The following is a 17,193-nucleotide window of genomic DNA, read 5'->3' as shown; positions in this document are numbered from 1 at the left end:
TCAGATAAACTCTTCTGATTTTAGTTTTAAAAATTATATTTTTGGAATGTCAATTTATTGATTTTTGAGGAATGCCTATATTGCTTTCCTAAAAGGCCGAACCAGCAGGCATTCCCACCAACAATGAATGAGAGTCCCTTTCTCCCCACATCTACATCAGCACTGGTTGTTCTTGTTCTTTTGGATGTGTGCCAGTCTCTGTGGTGTGAGATGATATCTCATTGCTGTTTTGATTTGCAACTCCCTGATGATTAGTGGTGTAGGTATTTTTTCATGTTTCTTTTGGCCATTTGCTTTTCTTTTTTGAGGAAGTTTCTGTTCGTTTCTTCTCCCCACTTTTTGATGGGGTTAGAGGTGTGTTTTTTTTCCCCATATATAGTTCTATTAAAGACTTGTATATCCTGGACAATAACCCATTAACTGATGGGTATTGGGTGAATAGTTTTTCCCATTCAATGGGATCTTTCTTTATTTTGGTCACTGTTTCTTTTGAGGTGCAGAAGTTTCTTAGTTGAATGTAGTCCAATTTGTTTATAGTTGGATAGTTGGAGGGAACATCAGGATGGGAGATCTGTGCTGAGAGTAGGCAAAGAACCAAACATGATGGTCTCTCGGTATCTGTATTGCAAACATAATGCTCCAAAGTACAGAGAAAGTAAAAAATGGAAATTTTCTGCCATAGAGGCAGGGAGTGGGGTGAGCTGGTGGTGAAGAGAGAGATACTGGGTACATTGGTGGTGGAAAATGTACATTGGTGGAGAAATGAGTGTTTTATCATTTTATGACTGAAACTCAATCATGAAAGCTTTGTAACTGCATCTCATAGTGATTGCTGGCTAAGATTGGTATAAATGAAATATTGAAATACCATATATTTCTACATAGGCTGTTTGAAAATTCAGATGTGTTCTAAAAGTGCCCTTCGCACTTTTAGAACCTATTAGGTGAACCATAAATGTCATTATGTTATCCAAACAGAATAAAGTATGGGGAGAAAATATGACAATGGGAATATTTTCTAGGTCTGTCTTTGACTGATGAATGAATCTTTAGAGTTTCACCTGCTAAACTTGCTAGGCGTTGCAAACACTACTCCACTGACTTAAATTTTATGAAACAAAAAGGAATCCTTGGATTTATGCAGCAAAGACCATAACCTCTTGTAGACAGCGTCCACTCACTAAGATATCCACTCACTCAGGACATCTATCACAGGGAACATCCTCCTCCTCTTTGGTTAACCTCTCACTTTTAATTTTTCCTAGAAGAAGAAAAACTTAGAAATTTATGTCTTCATAATTAAGCACTTGAGTCTAAATTCTTACGCTCAATGAATTTTGGAGCTCCTGTAACTCTCAGAGAAATGGTATTGCTGTTTTGTTGTTATTTCTGACATAGTTTACAGCCAACCCCAACTTGAAATTCTTTTTTCAAAGTGGACTCAGTAAAATTTGTCTTTGATAACCTGAGAAATTTCGATCCCATCAATACAACCATAATGACAATCAACAAAAGAAAACTTGGGTTATCGACCCTCTCTGCCACCTGCTAGTTTCTGCCTCTGCGATGTGTCTTACTTTCCTGCAGAGAAAATGCATCCTGAATGTGCAGGGGTGGCAAGCTTCTTTCCTTCACAGTCAGAACTGAAAGGAAGTGACTTTGTATTAGAATGTATTGGGTGGCTAATTTTAGGATATGACGTGGGCACACAATGAGTTACTTACAGATTTTCTTGAAAGGTCAGGACTGCAAGCTTTTGGTGCTCCATGTAAAAGAAAGCTTCAGAAAACCTTCGGACCTAATAATAACACATAAAATGGAATAACTTGTTTAGTGCATATCGTCTCAATTTTGAGTTAATTGAGATTCTTGTAGTTGTGATACTTATTAACAAGGCAGAATTGTTTTAATACTCAGGGGTTTGCGAACAATGTATTTCTACCCTTTTGTAGCTCCTTTCTCTCAGAAGGCTAGAAGGTAATATCTAGTTCCTCGAAACAATTTTATATGTTAATAAATCTGTCCTTGCACTGCTTTCTATTATTTTTTTCTAGTTAGTCTATTTCTCCTAGTCAAATATAAGATACTCAGACATAGAGTCATGATTAAATGTAGACAAAATGGAATTAGTAAAGTCAGTCATGAGTACTTTCTAAGCTCTTTATGGATTCAGATATTTTTGCCTTCTTGTTATAAATGTCAAGACCATCACTTTTTCATTGTGTTTTAACAACTAACAGCCTACACTCAAACTGATGACAAAGAAATATTCTAAACTTCATGGCTGACATAGACATGTAACTTTTAAAAACACTTTGAAGTCATTTATAATATACACCTTAAGATGGACTCTTTTAGCATCAGAGAAAAACAAGGTAGATACTGTACACAAATAGAGGAAAACTTTGGTAGGCTCCATAAGTTCATAAAAACATTAAAGTAGATTCATAGTAGAAAAAGAAATTTAACCCTCTCTACTAAAATCAATCTCAATCCCTATTTTTCTCACAGCATATAAACTGTTGTTAAGCTTCCTTGAGAAATTACTGGCATGTAATTAGAGAATTTATACCTAACCTCTTACCCGCAATGAGTGATGTTCCTGGGTGAGATAAGTGGTGACTTGAGAATGTAAAGTTACTGTATCTAGAAATTGGGTCCAAAGTGCCATAAGATGGGAGGTGAGCCAGGTAAGATCTTTACTTATGTGTTCCGCTATCTTCTCTGGATTGCTTAATATCTGGAGAGGCAAGAGATCAAAGTTACTAATACTCCATGAAGCACCGTAGCATTCTTCCTGAAGTCTTCTCTGATGGTTATGTTTTAAACAAGTCTTTTTCATGACTGAGTTTCAGTCATACTATGTTCCAACATCCATTTCTCCACCACTGTACCTGCACATTTCCCACCACCAATATCCCCTATAACCCTCCTGCCACTTCCCCGCACAGCATCTGCCTCTATGGCAGGCACTTCTCTCTCCCTCCCTCTCTCTCTCCCTCTCTCTCTCTCTCTCTCTCTCTCTCTCTCTCTCTTTCTCTCTCTCTCTCTCCTTTTGGGCATAATGGTTTGCAATACAGATACTGATCAGCTATTTTGCAAGTTTACCAGGACTGGAGCGATATCACAGAGGATAGGGCGTTTGCCTTGCACGCGGCTGACCCGAGTTCGATTCCTCTGTCCTTTTTGGAGAGCAAGGCAAGTTACCGAGAATATCCCGCCTGCATGGCAGAGCCTGGCATGCTACCCATGGTGTATTTGATATGCCAAAAACAGTAAAAAACAAGTATCACAATGGAGATCTTACTAGTGCCTGCTTGAACAAATCGATGAACAATGGGACTACAGTGCTACCAGGATTCTAATAACTAATGAGATCACTGGAAATGTTTTGAAACCTCAGATTAAACAAACTTGAACTCTTTTCTGGACTCATGATAGCCCCTTTCTGAAAAGGCCACTGATAACAAGCACTACAAATTGGAACCATCTGGTTATGTAAACTTACAGGAGGTCGGAAGGGAAAATAATGTCTGGAAAGAGACTAGAGGGTTAGTACAGTGGGTAGGGTGCTTGCCTTGCATGCGGACAACATGGGTTAGATCCCTGGTATCCCATATGGTCCCTTGTGCACTTCCAGGAGTAATTCCTGACTGTAGATCCAGGAGTAAGTAAGCTCTGAGCACGGCTGAAAGTAAGCACCTCCCCCAACTCCTTCAAAGAGTAAGGGTGGAAAATGTACACTAGTGGAGGGATGGGTGTTCGATCACTGTATAACTGAAACTGAAACATGAAAGTTTTGTAACTGTAGCTCACGGTGATACAGTAATAAAAAAAGTCTAGAATAAAAAAAAATGCGTGGAATTGAAAGTGAAATAAATGTCTAGAAGAAAATTCTTGTCTTAAGGTTTGAGTCTTACTGTTTTCTTTTCTTTACATTAAAATCATCTTTATTTATTTATTTATTTTAATGATAAAAAGTCCTTTTTATTTTTCTCATTTCAACAATACGTTCCATTGCATTTTAAACTTGGAACTCTGCAATCATTATAGCTTTTATTTTTTAAAATCTACTTGGTAGGTAGAAATTTTTAAATAGACTCTTCCTTTAAAATCCCTGCAATAACCATTTGCAGTTATTGTACTCTTTATTTAATGGAAAAATAAAATGAGACTCAGAGGGACTACATAGCAACATCAGTTAACACAGAGCGAGGAATCAGCTACAGGAATTCAGCCACAAAGCCACAGTACTATCTTCTACAAAGTAGGTGTTAGAAAAGCATCTAAGCGTTGTTGGTAAAGTTTGTACAAATTCATGGTAATTAACTAGTCAGATGGTTTCCTTATTCATTCAATTTTTTCTTAAAGAAATTTAAAATGTGACCTGGAACTTTACAAGGAAATCTTTAGATGGATTCAGGTTAGCCCTGGAGATATTTCTAGTGGCAAATAATTCTGGAAAATAAAATCAGAAAGATCAAATCTCTGAGGAAACATAGGGATACAGTTGTCAGAACCTGATAATTGATGTCTCGGCTTTATGGTTTATTCCACAAGCATCCAATAAGCATCTTCTATGTCCCAGACATATGGTTAGACTAGAAATATACCACTAAATAAAAGCGTATCTCTACCTCTTCCTAAAGGATCCTCATTCATTGTAGGGGATAGAAAGGTAAACAGTTGAAAGCTATAGGGGCCTCTGTCATGAATTAAGCAGAAGAATATATCATGTAAGTCATCCCTGCCAGAACTCTATGCATGATTCCTGACGGACATTGCTGGGTGTTTTGCAAGATTCAGACAGAATGGTGTTGGCGAGACATGGAGAAACCATGGCAGCGGCCACAGAGTTGCCGCCTGCCCGGACCCATCAATGTCAAGAAGATCAACCAGAGTCTGCAGATGTCCCTGGTGCTGCCCAGAGATGCAGGCAGGTGCGTGTATGTCAGTGTTCAGAAACTTTCAACATGCCAGTCGACCAAAAGCTTATATTGGGTAGACTGGAAACACGTGTAAAGGTGGTTAGACACCTCCCCAAAAGCCTCTGTTCATCTCAGAGAGCCCGACAAGCTACCGAGAGTATCCCGCCCGCACAGCAGAGACTGGCAAGCTACCCATGGCTTACTCAATATGCCAAAAACTGTAACAACGATGGTCCTCATTTCCCTGACCCTGAAAGAGCCCCCAATATGCCATCAGGCTACACTAACACGTGACAGGGACGAATGGAGACGTTACTGCCACCTGCTAGAGCAAATTGGTGAACAATGGGATGACAGTGATGCAGTGATACAGAAGTCATTTAAAACCCACCTCTCACTTCTCTTAATGCTATGCCTCCACTTATAAATCTGAAAAATCAGTATTCAAAATAAAAAAGAACATTTGTATATGCTCTGTGGTGCTTGTCTTGTCATTATGACATGATTCTTTGGCCAACAATAGACTGTGCATATATTAGTGATCCCTAAATCTGGCCTAGATAAGTAGGAGAGTGCAACATTTATGTTTGTATAAATTCACCTTGTGATGATTGCACACTGATAGCATCCCTGAAGGATGTGATAGGACATAACTAATATGTAGAACAAAGCAGGACTCTAATGGCTATTTTCCAGGTGCTGCACATTAGTCAGCTACAGCATCTATGGGCTGCTTTTCCCAAGAGGAAAGGTCAGTCTTTGATGACTGCATAAGGTATAAATCTCCATAGAGAACGAATGGCCTTTACTTCCTTTCAGTGAAAGTATTATTTCCAGCAGCAACTTTTTTGGAGATTCAAAAATAAAACAGGGGAAAGAAAGGTGTCCATTCAGTCCAGTTCAAAATCCAGGATGAAAAGGATTGAAAGAGAAAACTAAGAATTAGATTTGAGTACAGAGAATATGCTCAGCCAGAAGACAGCATACAGGATAGAGAATTTGGCTTTGTGTTTGACCAGAAACGACTAATCTTTAAATGAAGATCTATAGATTGCTTATCTATAGATAAACAGTTATCCTCACCAAAAATAAGTGTTAAACTCTTAAACTGAGCCCCAGTTCCATTCCGTAGCTCAAATCTCCAGACTTTTCTCTGACTACTTCACATTCTGTTCCAGTGCATATATACTATTCTAGGTATTTCTACTTTTCTCCAGTACACCTGCATTATTCTAGGCACTCTATGCTGGATAAAGGGATCTGGGTATGCCCAGTTCTTTCCAAGAACCATATTTTTGATCAGGCTACACGTTTCCTAAGGATATGTTTTCTCATTTTCGAATATCCATTATCCCTCTCTTCACCACGGTAGATTCGTCTGTTCTATCCTAGAGAATTGTTGAAATGCAGTGCCCAGGTTCACGATTCTTTGGAAATGTGTTTTCTGGTCTACAAGTCGAATCACCTCCTGGTCCTTGAACTGTTCTTGCTCTGTATAGCCCACTATCCTGGCTTCCCTGGTCAGGTGTTGCTTCCTTTTGCTCGAGGACTAACACCAAAGAATAGTAGAGATAAGGACCAGGAGGTCTAGTGGAATCCAGCCTCAAATGCTGCAGGGAAAAACAGCTCAGATAGAGAAGGGAATACCAAGTAACAGGTATTTGGAGGACCAACTCGGGTTGAGAGATGCAAGCCGAACATAGACTATAGATCAAACACAATGGCCATTCAATGCCTCTAGTGCAAACTATGACACCCAAAAGGAAAGAAAGAACAAAAGGGAATGCCCTGCCACAGAGGTGGTGTGGGGATGGGGGGGAAGTGGGGTGGTGGGAGGGATACTGGGATCACTGGTGGTGGAGAATGGGCACTGGTAGAGGGATGGGTACTCGATCATTGTATGACTGAAACGCAAGCACGAGAGTTTGTAAGTATGTAACTGTACGCCACAATGATTCACTAATAATTTTTTTTAATTTAAATTTTTTTTAAAAAAGAGTATCTTTGTCTTTAAAACTGTGCCTAGCATATGAAAAGGAATGGAAAATAAATGAAAAAACATCAAAGAAGTATGTAACTGTACGCCACAATGATTCACTAATAATTTTTTTAATTTAAATTTTTTTTAAAAAAGAGTATCTTTGTCTTTAAAACTGTGCCTAGCATATGAAAAGGAATGGAAAATAAATGAAAAAAACATCAAAGAAGTATACAGCTGTATTTTTTTAAAAAATGAAAATTCTACTACTAATGTCCTGGCTATGAAAATCATGAAATCAAGTGGAAAGTGTCATTCTTTACAATAAACATGTTTCTCCTCTAAAACAAAACAAAACAAACAAACAAACAACAAAAGAAACACCTCCTTTTCTGGCATTTTGAGATTCAGCCCTCTGTTGTTCCTTGTTTCCGAAATGTTTATTTTTTGTTTGCATATTTGTTTTATTTTCCTTTTCTGCCCCTTAATCCTTTCATGCAAGATTGTGAACTTAACTAAGAGTGGGCTTTCCCCTCCATTCAATTTATTTCATGACCAGGTAATTAGATAGTAATTATATGATTATTCAATAAATATTATAATTGTGTTAGTTGGATCTCTCAAAAATGTTTGGGAACATCAGGAAAGGGATTTTGCATGAAAAAAATCTGTTTCAATGTCTTTTTTAAAGAAGAAAACTGACAATTGTTTTCCAGATGGTGCCCAGCATGTGTCGAATGTGTTGAACCTGTTTGCTTCATTAAATCTTGTGGCTGAGTTTCATTAGAAACTTTCCATCCACAGCAGAGAACACGCTCCATCCCCATATCTGTCTTAATCAGGCATCACAGCAGGACCCTTTCCTCTGTTCCAATCCACTTTTACAGCTGTCCTCCTTCCCTCAGCCCACGCTAGCAGCTTCATTACCACTGGGATAGAACCATAGTGACCCCAAGTTCCCTGAATTGAATAGATTTCTACTCTGTTTTTTTTTTCCTGATTGTGTCTCCTTACCATCTGTCTTATTTCCATTCCTTCAAATAGAGCCCGATGCCCCCTACCTGTGTTTTCACAGCCCTAACCTTGCCCCTGCTAACAGCATCTACCTTGTGTGTGAACAAATCTGTTTCACAGGAGGCAAAGCTGCTAGACCCACAGAAGTCTCTTCCACCTTCAGATTACCAACAAAATGAAGAAGGGATGGCACATAATGGGTGCTTAATAATATTTGTAAGATTTACATGGAATAAGTACACACATTGGTAGCTCCTTTGAGGTAGTTTTCAGGCACATGCCCACCCTTTACTGGGTGTACACCCTGTCCACTGTGATTAGTCACTAGATGGCAATACGCTGCCTCTTTACCCATGTGAATCCATGGAGAAGCAATGGGTTGCTCTCTTACATTGGTGTCAAGGTCCAAATTGCAGGGATGGGCCCTGATTTGGAGAACTGTGTTGCCCTGGGCTTTATTTTGAATTAACCATATTAGTCAACTGTTTCAGAAGTGTGGTTAGGTAACAGAAGAGAGGGAGTGTGGGTATCTATTAGTTTTGTCCAGTTATTTGCTAGAGGGCTGACATGGCACCTCAAGAAACAAAACCCTGTCCTCAACGTCTTTAGCAAACAACTGGAGAAAGTCATTAGACACTGTTTCTTCATGGGATTTATTGATAGAGTCAATGTGGCCTGATTTCCCACCTGAAGTTAGAGTCACCAGGTATAACAACTTTGCAGGGAGCTGCTTGAAGACCCTGGAGTACACTCTTACTTATTCAAGGATTTTAAAATAAAAATTAATAGGGATTTTTGTTTTGATTAAATATTAAAACATTAAAACAACTCTGCACTCTTACTCTCTGGAGTCCTCTCCTGCATAGCTATTATAACACTGAGTTTTACACATTGCATAAGTAATATCATATAGTATTAAACTGTGCAGTATAAAGATTATAGTCATACTATATAACTTTTTAATTACTATACAAGTAAAGCCATACATCATTCTTCTTAATTGCCTAAAATAGAAATTCTTGACATAGTTGCACATTACAATTAACCTGGCATGCACTTTTTTCTGTTTTCTTTACTTACATATATATTGAAACACAAGAGGCCCATAATACTGCATTTTAGCTACACTTGATTTATTTTTAAGATATTTAAGGTATACTTGATTATTTTTGTTTCTATAACCTGGCAAGCTACCCATGCATATTTGATATGCCAAAAACAGTAACAGCAAGTCTCACAATGGAGACGTTACTGCTGCCCACTCAAGCAAATGGATGAGCAACGGGATGACAGTGCCAGTGATATTGTGATATGATAAATACCCTATTTACTTAATACTCATCTTGTAACGCTTTTTTTAATTACTGCACCATATTTGATGGGGTTCAAATATGGTGTGAACCATTGGAACACCTATAATGGCGATTGTAGACCACCCTAAAAGCCTCCAACCGTCTTGAAGAGCTTGGCAAGCTACCAAGAGTATCCCGCCTGCACAGCTGAGCCTGACTGTCTACCCGTGGTGTATTCAATATGCCAAAAACAGTACCAAAAATGGGTTTCATTCCCCTGACCCTGTTAGAGCCCCTAATATGGCAGCATTAAGAAGGACCAACAAGGAGAGGCTGATAAAATCTCAGGGCCAAACTCACCTGCCAAAACGAAGAAGGACTAAAATGACTGCACTTTTAATGCACGTACGCTGGCATCAAAAGCTTCCATCAAGGACTGGCTGGAGCAAGCACGAAAGAACAACTACAACATCATTGGATTGACCAAGATGAGAAGGCATCGAACACATGACGCCATTTTGACACTGGAAAAGAACTGTTCCTCGGAACATGCTACAGTAGAGGTGGCGGTGTTGTTGGTTTCCTTGTCAAGACAAACTTGGCCTTGAGCATTGACTCATTTGAATGCCTAACAACCCAAATTGGACACTTTGTTTAAATAGATGTGGCTCGTTGCCAGCAGTCTCTATCTTCGTCATCTATGCACCAACATCCAACTACGACAAAGAAGAAATTGAGAAGTTCTACATTGAGCTGGAGAAGATCTATAAAGAAGACCATACCTTCTACAAGTTCATTGTCGGAGATTTTAACACCAAGATAGGACCTAGAAGGTTACCCGAAGAACCTACGGTCTAGAATAGAACAAACCAGGTGAAAGACTGTCTGAGTTCATCATGTAGACCAAGACAATCATCCATGGTAAATTGCAGTTTCAGAAGGCTGAATCTAAACGCTGGACATGGGAGTCTCCTGGTGGACAGTTCCACAACAAAATCAACCACATCATATTTAATTCATGGTTTTGCCTGACTGAAGTTGCCTGTCTATGGAAACTCTTGAGCTCAATCCCCAGTGTGGTCTGGCACGAGCCTCAGGCAATCACAAGCTAATGTCTGAGCTCACAAAGATGTGCAGAGAAGCGATAAAGGAAGAGCTCAAAGAGAGAAGAGCAGCAGTGTTGGACGATGTGGCAGAAGTTGTAAAAGCATTGGCAACACCTGCCTGTCCTTCGCCAACTATAATACCAAGATGACTGCCTTCCAACTTCCTGATGGATCTATCACATCTTCCAGAAAGGCAATGGAAAAGGTTATCCACAACTTCTATCTCTTTGATAGCCATGTCCACTTGTCCACATATCAAATTCCGCAGGATAGATATGTCTTTCCCAGTGTTCTCCCTTCCAAAATCAAACACACCATTTCATCAGTAAAGAAGTGTACAGCATCTGGTCTAGACAAGGTCAGACCCGAACACCTGAAGAATCTGTGGACAGTACTCATCAATACACTGGCTCGGCTCTTCACATGCTACCTGTCTGAATGCAAGGTTCCATCCCAATGGAAAACCAGCAGGACCGTCCTGTTGTACAGGAAGGGAGACATCCACGACACCGGCAACTATTGTTCGATCTACCTATTGTCCGTCGTCTACAAGTTATTTACTCGAGTCATGCTGAATAGTATTGGCAGAACACTAGATGAAGGACAACAATTTGAGCAAGCTGGGTTTTGAAAAGGTTTCAGCACTATTGGACATATTCACAAGGTTACCAAGTTCATTGAGGTTTTGCAAGAGTTCACAATGCTGCTCTGTCTAACGTTCATTGATTTAAAGAAGCCCATTGATTATGTTGATACTGAAGTAGTCATCAAAGCCCTTGCCAAACAGGGTGTTCAAACTCAATACATCAGGATCCTTTGTGAGCTGTATTATGGATTCACCACCAGGATCTCACCATTCTACATCATCAATGTAAAGAGAGGGGTTCAGCAGGGTGACATCATTTCACTGACATTCTTCAGTGCCACCCTTGAGAACATCATGTCATGGCTAGAATGGGGAGGAATGGGACTGAAGATAGACGGCCAGCAACTTCACCACCTCCGCTTCACTGATGACATCGTTCTCATAACACCAAATATCAGCCAAGCAGCACAAATGTGGAAAGGTCGGACTACAGCTGAATCTCACAAAGACAATGCTCATGAGAAATGGACTAGTTCCTGATGTTCCATTTGACCTCAATGGAATGAACATCTCCAAATGCAGCAGTTATGTGTACCTAGGTCTAGAACTCAACATGACAAATGACCTGGTACCTGAACTGTGCAGGAGGAAGAGAGCAGCATGGAACGCCTTTCAGAGTGTTGAAGAAGTGGATAAGAGGATGAAGAACTTCCCATTCTGGGCACATCTTTTCGACTCTATCATTCTTACTGCACTAATATATGCCTCAGAGACCTGGGCCCTATGAAAACAGGATGAGAATGCTATTCAGGTCTCCCAAAGGGGAATCAAAAGAGCTATACTTGGAATATCACATTTCAATCAAGTGAAAGAAGGAATCTGGAGTTCTGACCTCCATCGATGATCAAGAATCACAGATGCTGTCTTGTTTGCCAAAGCATCAAAAATCATATGGGCCAGATATGTAATGTGATTTAGAGACGATTGCTGGACTAGAGCTGTTACTGACTGGATTCTACGGGACGTCAAAAGACAGCATGACTGCCCACCTACAACATGGTCAGACTTCTTCATCAGGACCCTGAATAAATGATTTGAGGCTCTTCGTGTTCCTGGAGTGAGCAGATGCCATTGGGCTACACTAGCACTTGACAGGGATGAATGGAGACGTTACTGGTGCCCGCTCAAACAAATCGACGAGCAACGGGATGACAAGTGATACAAGTGAATGCTTTTTTATTATAGTAAAGTTATAATGTTCTTGTTGCAATTAGAACTTTTAATAGTTACTATATTAGGAAACTTCCAATTTTTTCTAAAAAATATTAAAACACTTTGATTTACAAACATACATAGTTGAGTTTTAGACATATAATATTGCAGTGCTGATCCTGCTATCCATGAGTGGTAACTTCCCTCTACCAATGTTCCTAGGTTCTCTCCCATATCTGCCACCTGATCCTCACCCCAGCCTGTCCTTTTGACAGGCACATTTCTATGTTTGGTTGTTACAGTGTGTATCTCTCAATTTCAGTGTTGTTAATTCTGTGACCTGGATATTTGTTTCTATTATTCCTTAACCTCCGATATTTTTAATGTCACTATTCCATACATTACGTCCCCAGGATGTACTCATGGTATAACAGAAAGTTTGTTTGTACATTAAAATCACATATAATATCCCACTGACCATCACCCCTTATTGCAGGTAACCACCAATATATTCTCTTCCTTTATGAGTTTGTCATTTTGTATGGTTTTCAGATTCCATAAACAAGTGAGACAATGTAACATCTGTCTTTATCTGAATTATCTCCAGGGCATAAGGCCCTCAAGTCCTTTCCAATTTTTGCCCAAAACTGTAGAATTTGCTTTCTTTTTAAGATGGCACAAAAACCTATTCTACATAAATCACTGTCACTGTTACTGTCATTCCATTGTTCATTGATTTGCTTGAGCAGTTACCAGTAATGTCTCAATTGTGAGACTTGTTGTTACTGTTTTATTTATTTATTTATTTATTTATTTTGGCATATCGAATATGCCATGGGTAGCTTGCCATGCTCTGCCATGTGGGCGAGATACTCTCAGTAGTTTGCTGGACTCTCCAAGAGGGGCAGAGAAATCAAACCTGGGCTGGCCACGTGCAAGGCAAAGGCCTACGCACTGTGCTATCACTCCAGCATATTCTACTATATACATTTAAAAATTTATTTGTACATTTTAAATACTTACATCATTTTATGTGTTGGTTATTTTAATGAATGCTGCAATAAGTCTGGGAAGGCAGATATGTCATTACTTATTTTAATAATGACTTAATTTCATTCTAATATATATCTAGAAGTGATATTGCTGAATAATATGATGGATCAATTCTTAATATTTTGAGGAATTTCATGTTTTCCATAGTAGCTGATGTCATTCTTAAATATCAGTGCAAAACTATTTCCTCATCTGAGCATCCTCATCATGTCTTTTGTATTTCTGATTACAGTCACTCTAATATATGGAAAGTGAAAGCTAATTGTGGTTTTGATTGATCTGGGGAAATATTTGAATAGAGAGCTCCATTCCTGGATATTCTGTCAATCAAATAATGTGCAAACTAAAGAAAGGAACATCTTTAAAATTCCAAATGGGATTCTACGGTGGTACTAAAGTCATGAAACACTGGTGGGGAGGGTGGGTGGACAGCTTTCAATGATACCATATTTTTTTTGCTTTTAATTTTGTTTTTGTTTTGGAGAAAGACTCTTGCCCCCACTCCTGGCTGTCTTCACTGGGACCCCGTGGAGGGGATGGATTGAGTCTCCCTCCCTGCCCTGAACAGAGCCCCAACAGCTGAAGACCTCCAGAATCCAGCCACAGCCATGCTCAAGGCTACTCTCCACATGCTTGGATGAGCCTCACACATGAAAGAACCAGCAGAAGAACCCAGGTGTGCGGAACCTAGGGCTGAGATCTCCAAGCCTGCTTGGATTGGGACTGGGTCTCTTCCACCCACCCAGATAGTCACATCCACAAACTGCTCCTTCCCATTACCATCCCCCCGTGGCTCCCATCAATGGCCAACATCCAAAGACTATAAAACCAAGCTCCGAGAAGCGTGTGGCCACTTTGCAGCTATGCAACATCTAATAGCCTAGTTCTCCCTCTTGGAGAACCTGGCAAGCTACCAAGAGTTTCTTGCCTGCACAGGCAAGTTTTGCCAGCTCCCTGTGGTGTATTCATATGCCAAATACAGTGACAATGATGGGTCTCATTCTCCTGACCCTGAAAGAGCCTCTAATGTGGCATCATTGGGAAGGACAAGTAAAAAGAGACTGCCAAAATCTCAGGGCTAGGATGAATAGAGATGTTACTGGGCCCGCTTGAGCAAATCAACGATCAATGGGATGACAGTGATACAGTGACAGTGATTTTTTTCGGAACATACCCAGTGATGTTCAGGGATTATTCCTGGCCCTGCTACTCCGGAATCATTCTTGGCAGTGCTCAGAGGACTGTATGAGATGCCAGGGATCAAATCAGGGTTGACTGTATGCAAGGCAAGTGCCTTACCACTGTACCCTTTCTCTGGAACCCGAGATCATCTTTTAAGTGCTGCTCCTAGCAACAATTAGTTGTGTCTCAAACCCTGAACTGTTGACTGTCAAGTTTACTTGCATCTTTATTTACTGTTTTTATATAGGAAATATACAATGCAGCAGGATCCAAAAATTCTCCAAAGATTCTGAAAACAATAAAATGCAGTAGAAGTAATGTTGAAGCATGTCATCATACTGTTTTTCTTCATCATTTCTATCATTAATGTTACCTACCTGCCATGCCTGAGGTCATCTGAGCATAGATTCAAGGTCTCTATAATCTCTTTGTGGAACTTGTCGTCAGGGGTCAATAAAAAATTGCTTAATAGAGATAAATATAGTGTGAGATCTAGGGAAGATCCAAGATCTTACTTGCTTTGTTTTTCCAAAATGTAGACCACACATCTAGCCGTACAATAATGATTGACGGTAATAGAATATGAGTAGTTTCTTAGTTCAAATCTAGATTAGGGTGGTAAGTCCTGTCTTTCTATCTCTGATTTCCATATTGGTCTGTTTACCTATGTAAATACAGCTATTCAAGTTGGAGAATTTTGTTTCCACCTACCTGCAAATCTGAGCATAGCTGAGCAAGTGTTTCTTCGACAGCAAGGGACTCTGGGAACAAAAATATCCATATACAATTAGACATAAGTTGAAATAAAAGCCATTGCTAACTGAATCTAAGAAGCACAGGCGTCAAGTTGGCACTGAAGTCACAGAAAGGAACACGATTTTAGACTTTCCAATCTATTACAATGTGGGTGTTAGCAGACTATAAACTTGACTTTCAATCAAAGGCAAAAATTGTTTGATGGGTGAAATTCTGGAAATAGGTAATTCCACATTTGTATACAAACTTAAGTCTCTCAAATTAATTTCAAACTGTTTATGCTGAAAACTGCCCATGAACACACAATGCACATATATATGTAATATATGTATTACATATATATGTGTATATATAAATATACTTTCTCACACTTCCCTCTCTCTCCTCTTCCCCTTCTCTCTTTGTCTCCCTCTTTCCCTATCTCACACACAAAATTATATATATATTTATATGGAACATAAAAGTATAAATTTATATTACAGAAAAATGTGAGAATTCCTAGAAAATTAGAGCTAACTTCACAAACTCTGAATCCAATTAGTACTACAACACCCACACCATCAACAGAGGAACCAGAGAACTAATCATCTATAGCAACAACATCTATAGCAGCAACCAGGTGAATATCTAGCATTTTGTAATTTAGTCACAATTTTGCCTATTTTTGAACTCTTCCCTAATATAATAATCTCAATATTAGTTACTTGTACTTGTTATGTATTTTAATGAAAACATTGTTGCCTGGGCATATGGGGACCAACTTTCAGCAGTTAAATTAATCTCTCATGGTACAAGAGAAAAAAACCTATATTCTCAGATCTGTGGTCCCAATCACACATAATATATAGTTTTGTATTATCATGGTTAAATTCTTGGATTCTGATACCAGATATGATGCACACAGTGTAGCACTGTAGCACTGTTGTCCCGTTGTTCATGGATTTGCTTGAGTGGGCACCAGTAACATCTCCATTGTGACACTTGTTATTCTTTTTGGCATATCAAATACGCTATGGGTAGCTTTCTAGGCTCTGCCATGTTGGCGGAATACTCTTGGTAGCTTGCCGGGCTCTCCGAGAGGGATGGAGGAGTCGAACCTGGTTGGCTGTGTGCAAAACAAATGCCCTACCTGCGGTGGTATCACTCCAGGCCACACACAATGCGCTCTTAAGATATAATAATGAATGAAGGAGTAATAATTGCTACTGCATTGTGCCAATTCGCCATTATAAATGGATGTATAGCACTGTGGCACTGTCATCCCATTGTTCATCAATTTGTTCGAGCGGGCACCAGTAACATCTCCATTGTGAGACTTGTTACTGTTTTTGGCCTATCGAATACACCACAGGTAGTTTGCCAGGCTCTGCCGTGCAGGCAGGATACTCTCAGTAGCTTGCCAGGCTCTCTGAGAGGGGCGGAGGAATTGAACCTGGGTTTGCCGTATACAAGACAAACGCCCTACCTGCTGTGCTATTGCTCCAGCCCCGATGGATATAACAAATGGTTAAATTCTCTCCAAGTATTTATTGCATATGCAACGTATGGAACTGTTAAAAAACATCTTTATTACAATATTTTTCAGAGAAGCACCTGAAACACTTCTGGTAGTATTAGAGAAAATAAAATTAGATTATAAGATGCATCAGAATTGAGTTAGCTACAACTCTACTATAACTTCAGCCTATAAACCAGGCACTATACATGAGTAAAATGAGGAGACTGCTACATTAAGAACCCCAAATCTGTATTTCTTTAGTTTTATTTACTTTTTCAGTTTGGGCACAGCCTGAAGTTTTCAGGTATTACTTCTGGGTCTGTGGTATATGAAATGGAACCTCAGTCGGCTGTGTGCAAGACAAGTGATATATTGCTCCTATCTCTTATATTTCTTTGAGAAAGGATTTGTTCAAGACTTTTGCCAATTTGGGGGGCAAAACATAGAACCAAGCATATGTATGTTTCAATTAGGAGAAGTTTCTATTTAGATAAATGTAAATAAATATTTGTTATGAGATTTGTTCAGTGTGATAAAGTACAATGAATAAGGATCTAAATCTTACCAAAGCCATGATTACTTCAGTAG

At 39.4% G+C, this 17,193-nt stretch overlaps 1 protein-coding gene across 2 annotated transcripts in view; it reads right to left on the bottom strand.

Annotated features, from left to right (window-relative positions):
- FAM135B (family with sequence similarity 135 member B) overlaps nucleotides 1-17,193 on the bottom strand; it is a 354,762-nt gene that overhangs the window by 36,378 nt on the left and 301,191 nt on the right. For both annotated transcript variants that reach the window (XM_055126148.1, XM_055126147.1), the window contains exons 10-12: nucleotides 15,063-15,112; nucleotides 2,585-2,740; nucleotides 1,725-1,798 (exon numbers count right to left, since the gene is read on the bottom strand). In XM_055126148.1, coding sequence (XP_054982123.1) covers nucleotides 1,725-1,798; nucleotides 2,585-2,740; nucleotides 15,063-15,112 — 280 coding nt within the window. The remainder of the gene's footprint in view (nucleotides 1-1,724; nucleotides 1,799-2,584; nucleotides 2,741-15,062; nucleotides 15,113-17,193) is intronic.

The sequence above is a fragment of the Sorex araneus genome, chromosome 2, assembly GCF_027595985.1.
Source record: "Sorex araneus isolate mSorAra2 chromosome 2, mSorAra2.pri, whole genome shotgun sequence".
Lineage (NCBI taxonomy): Eukaryota > Metazoa > Chordata > Mammalia > Eulipotyphla > Soricidae > Sorex > Sorex araneus.
This window is presented reverse-complemented; position numbering and strand designations above follow the sequence as displayed.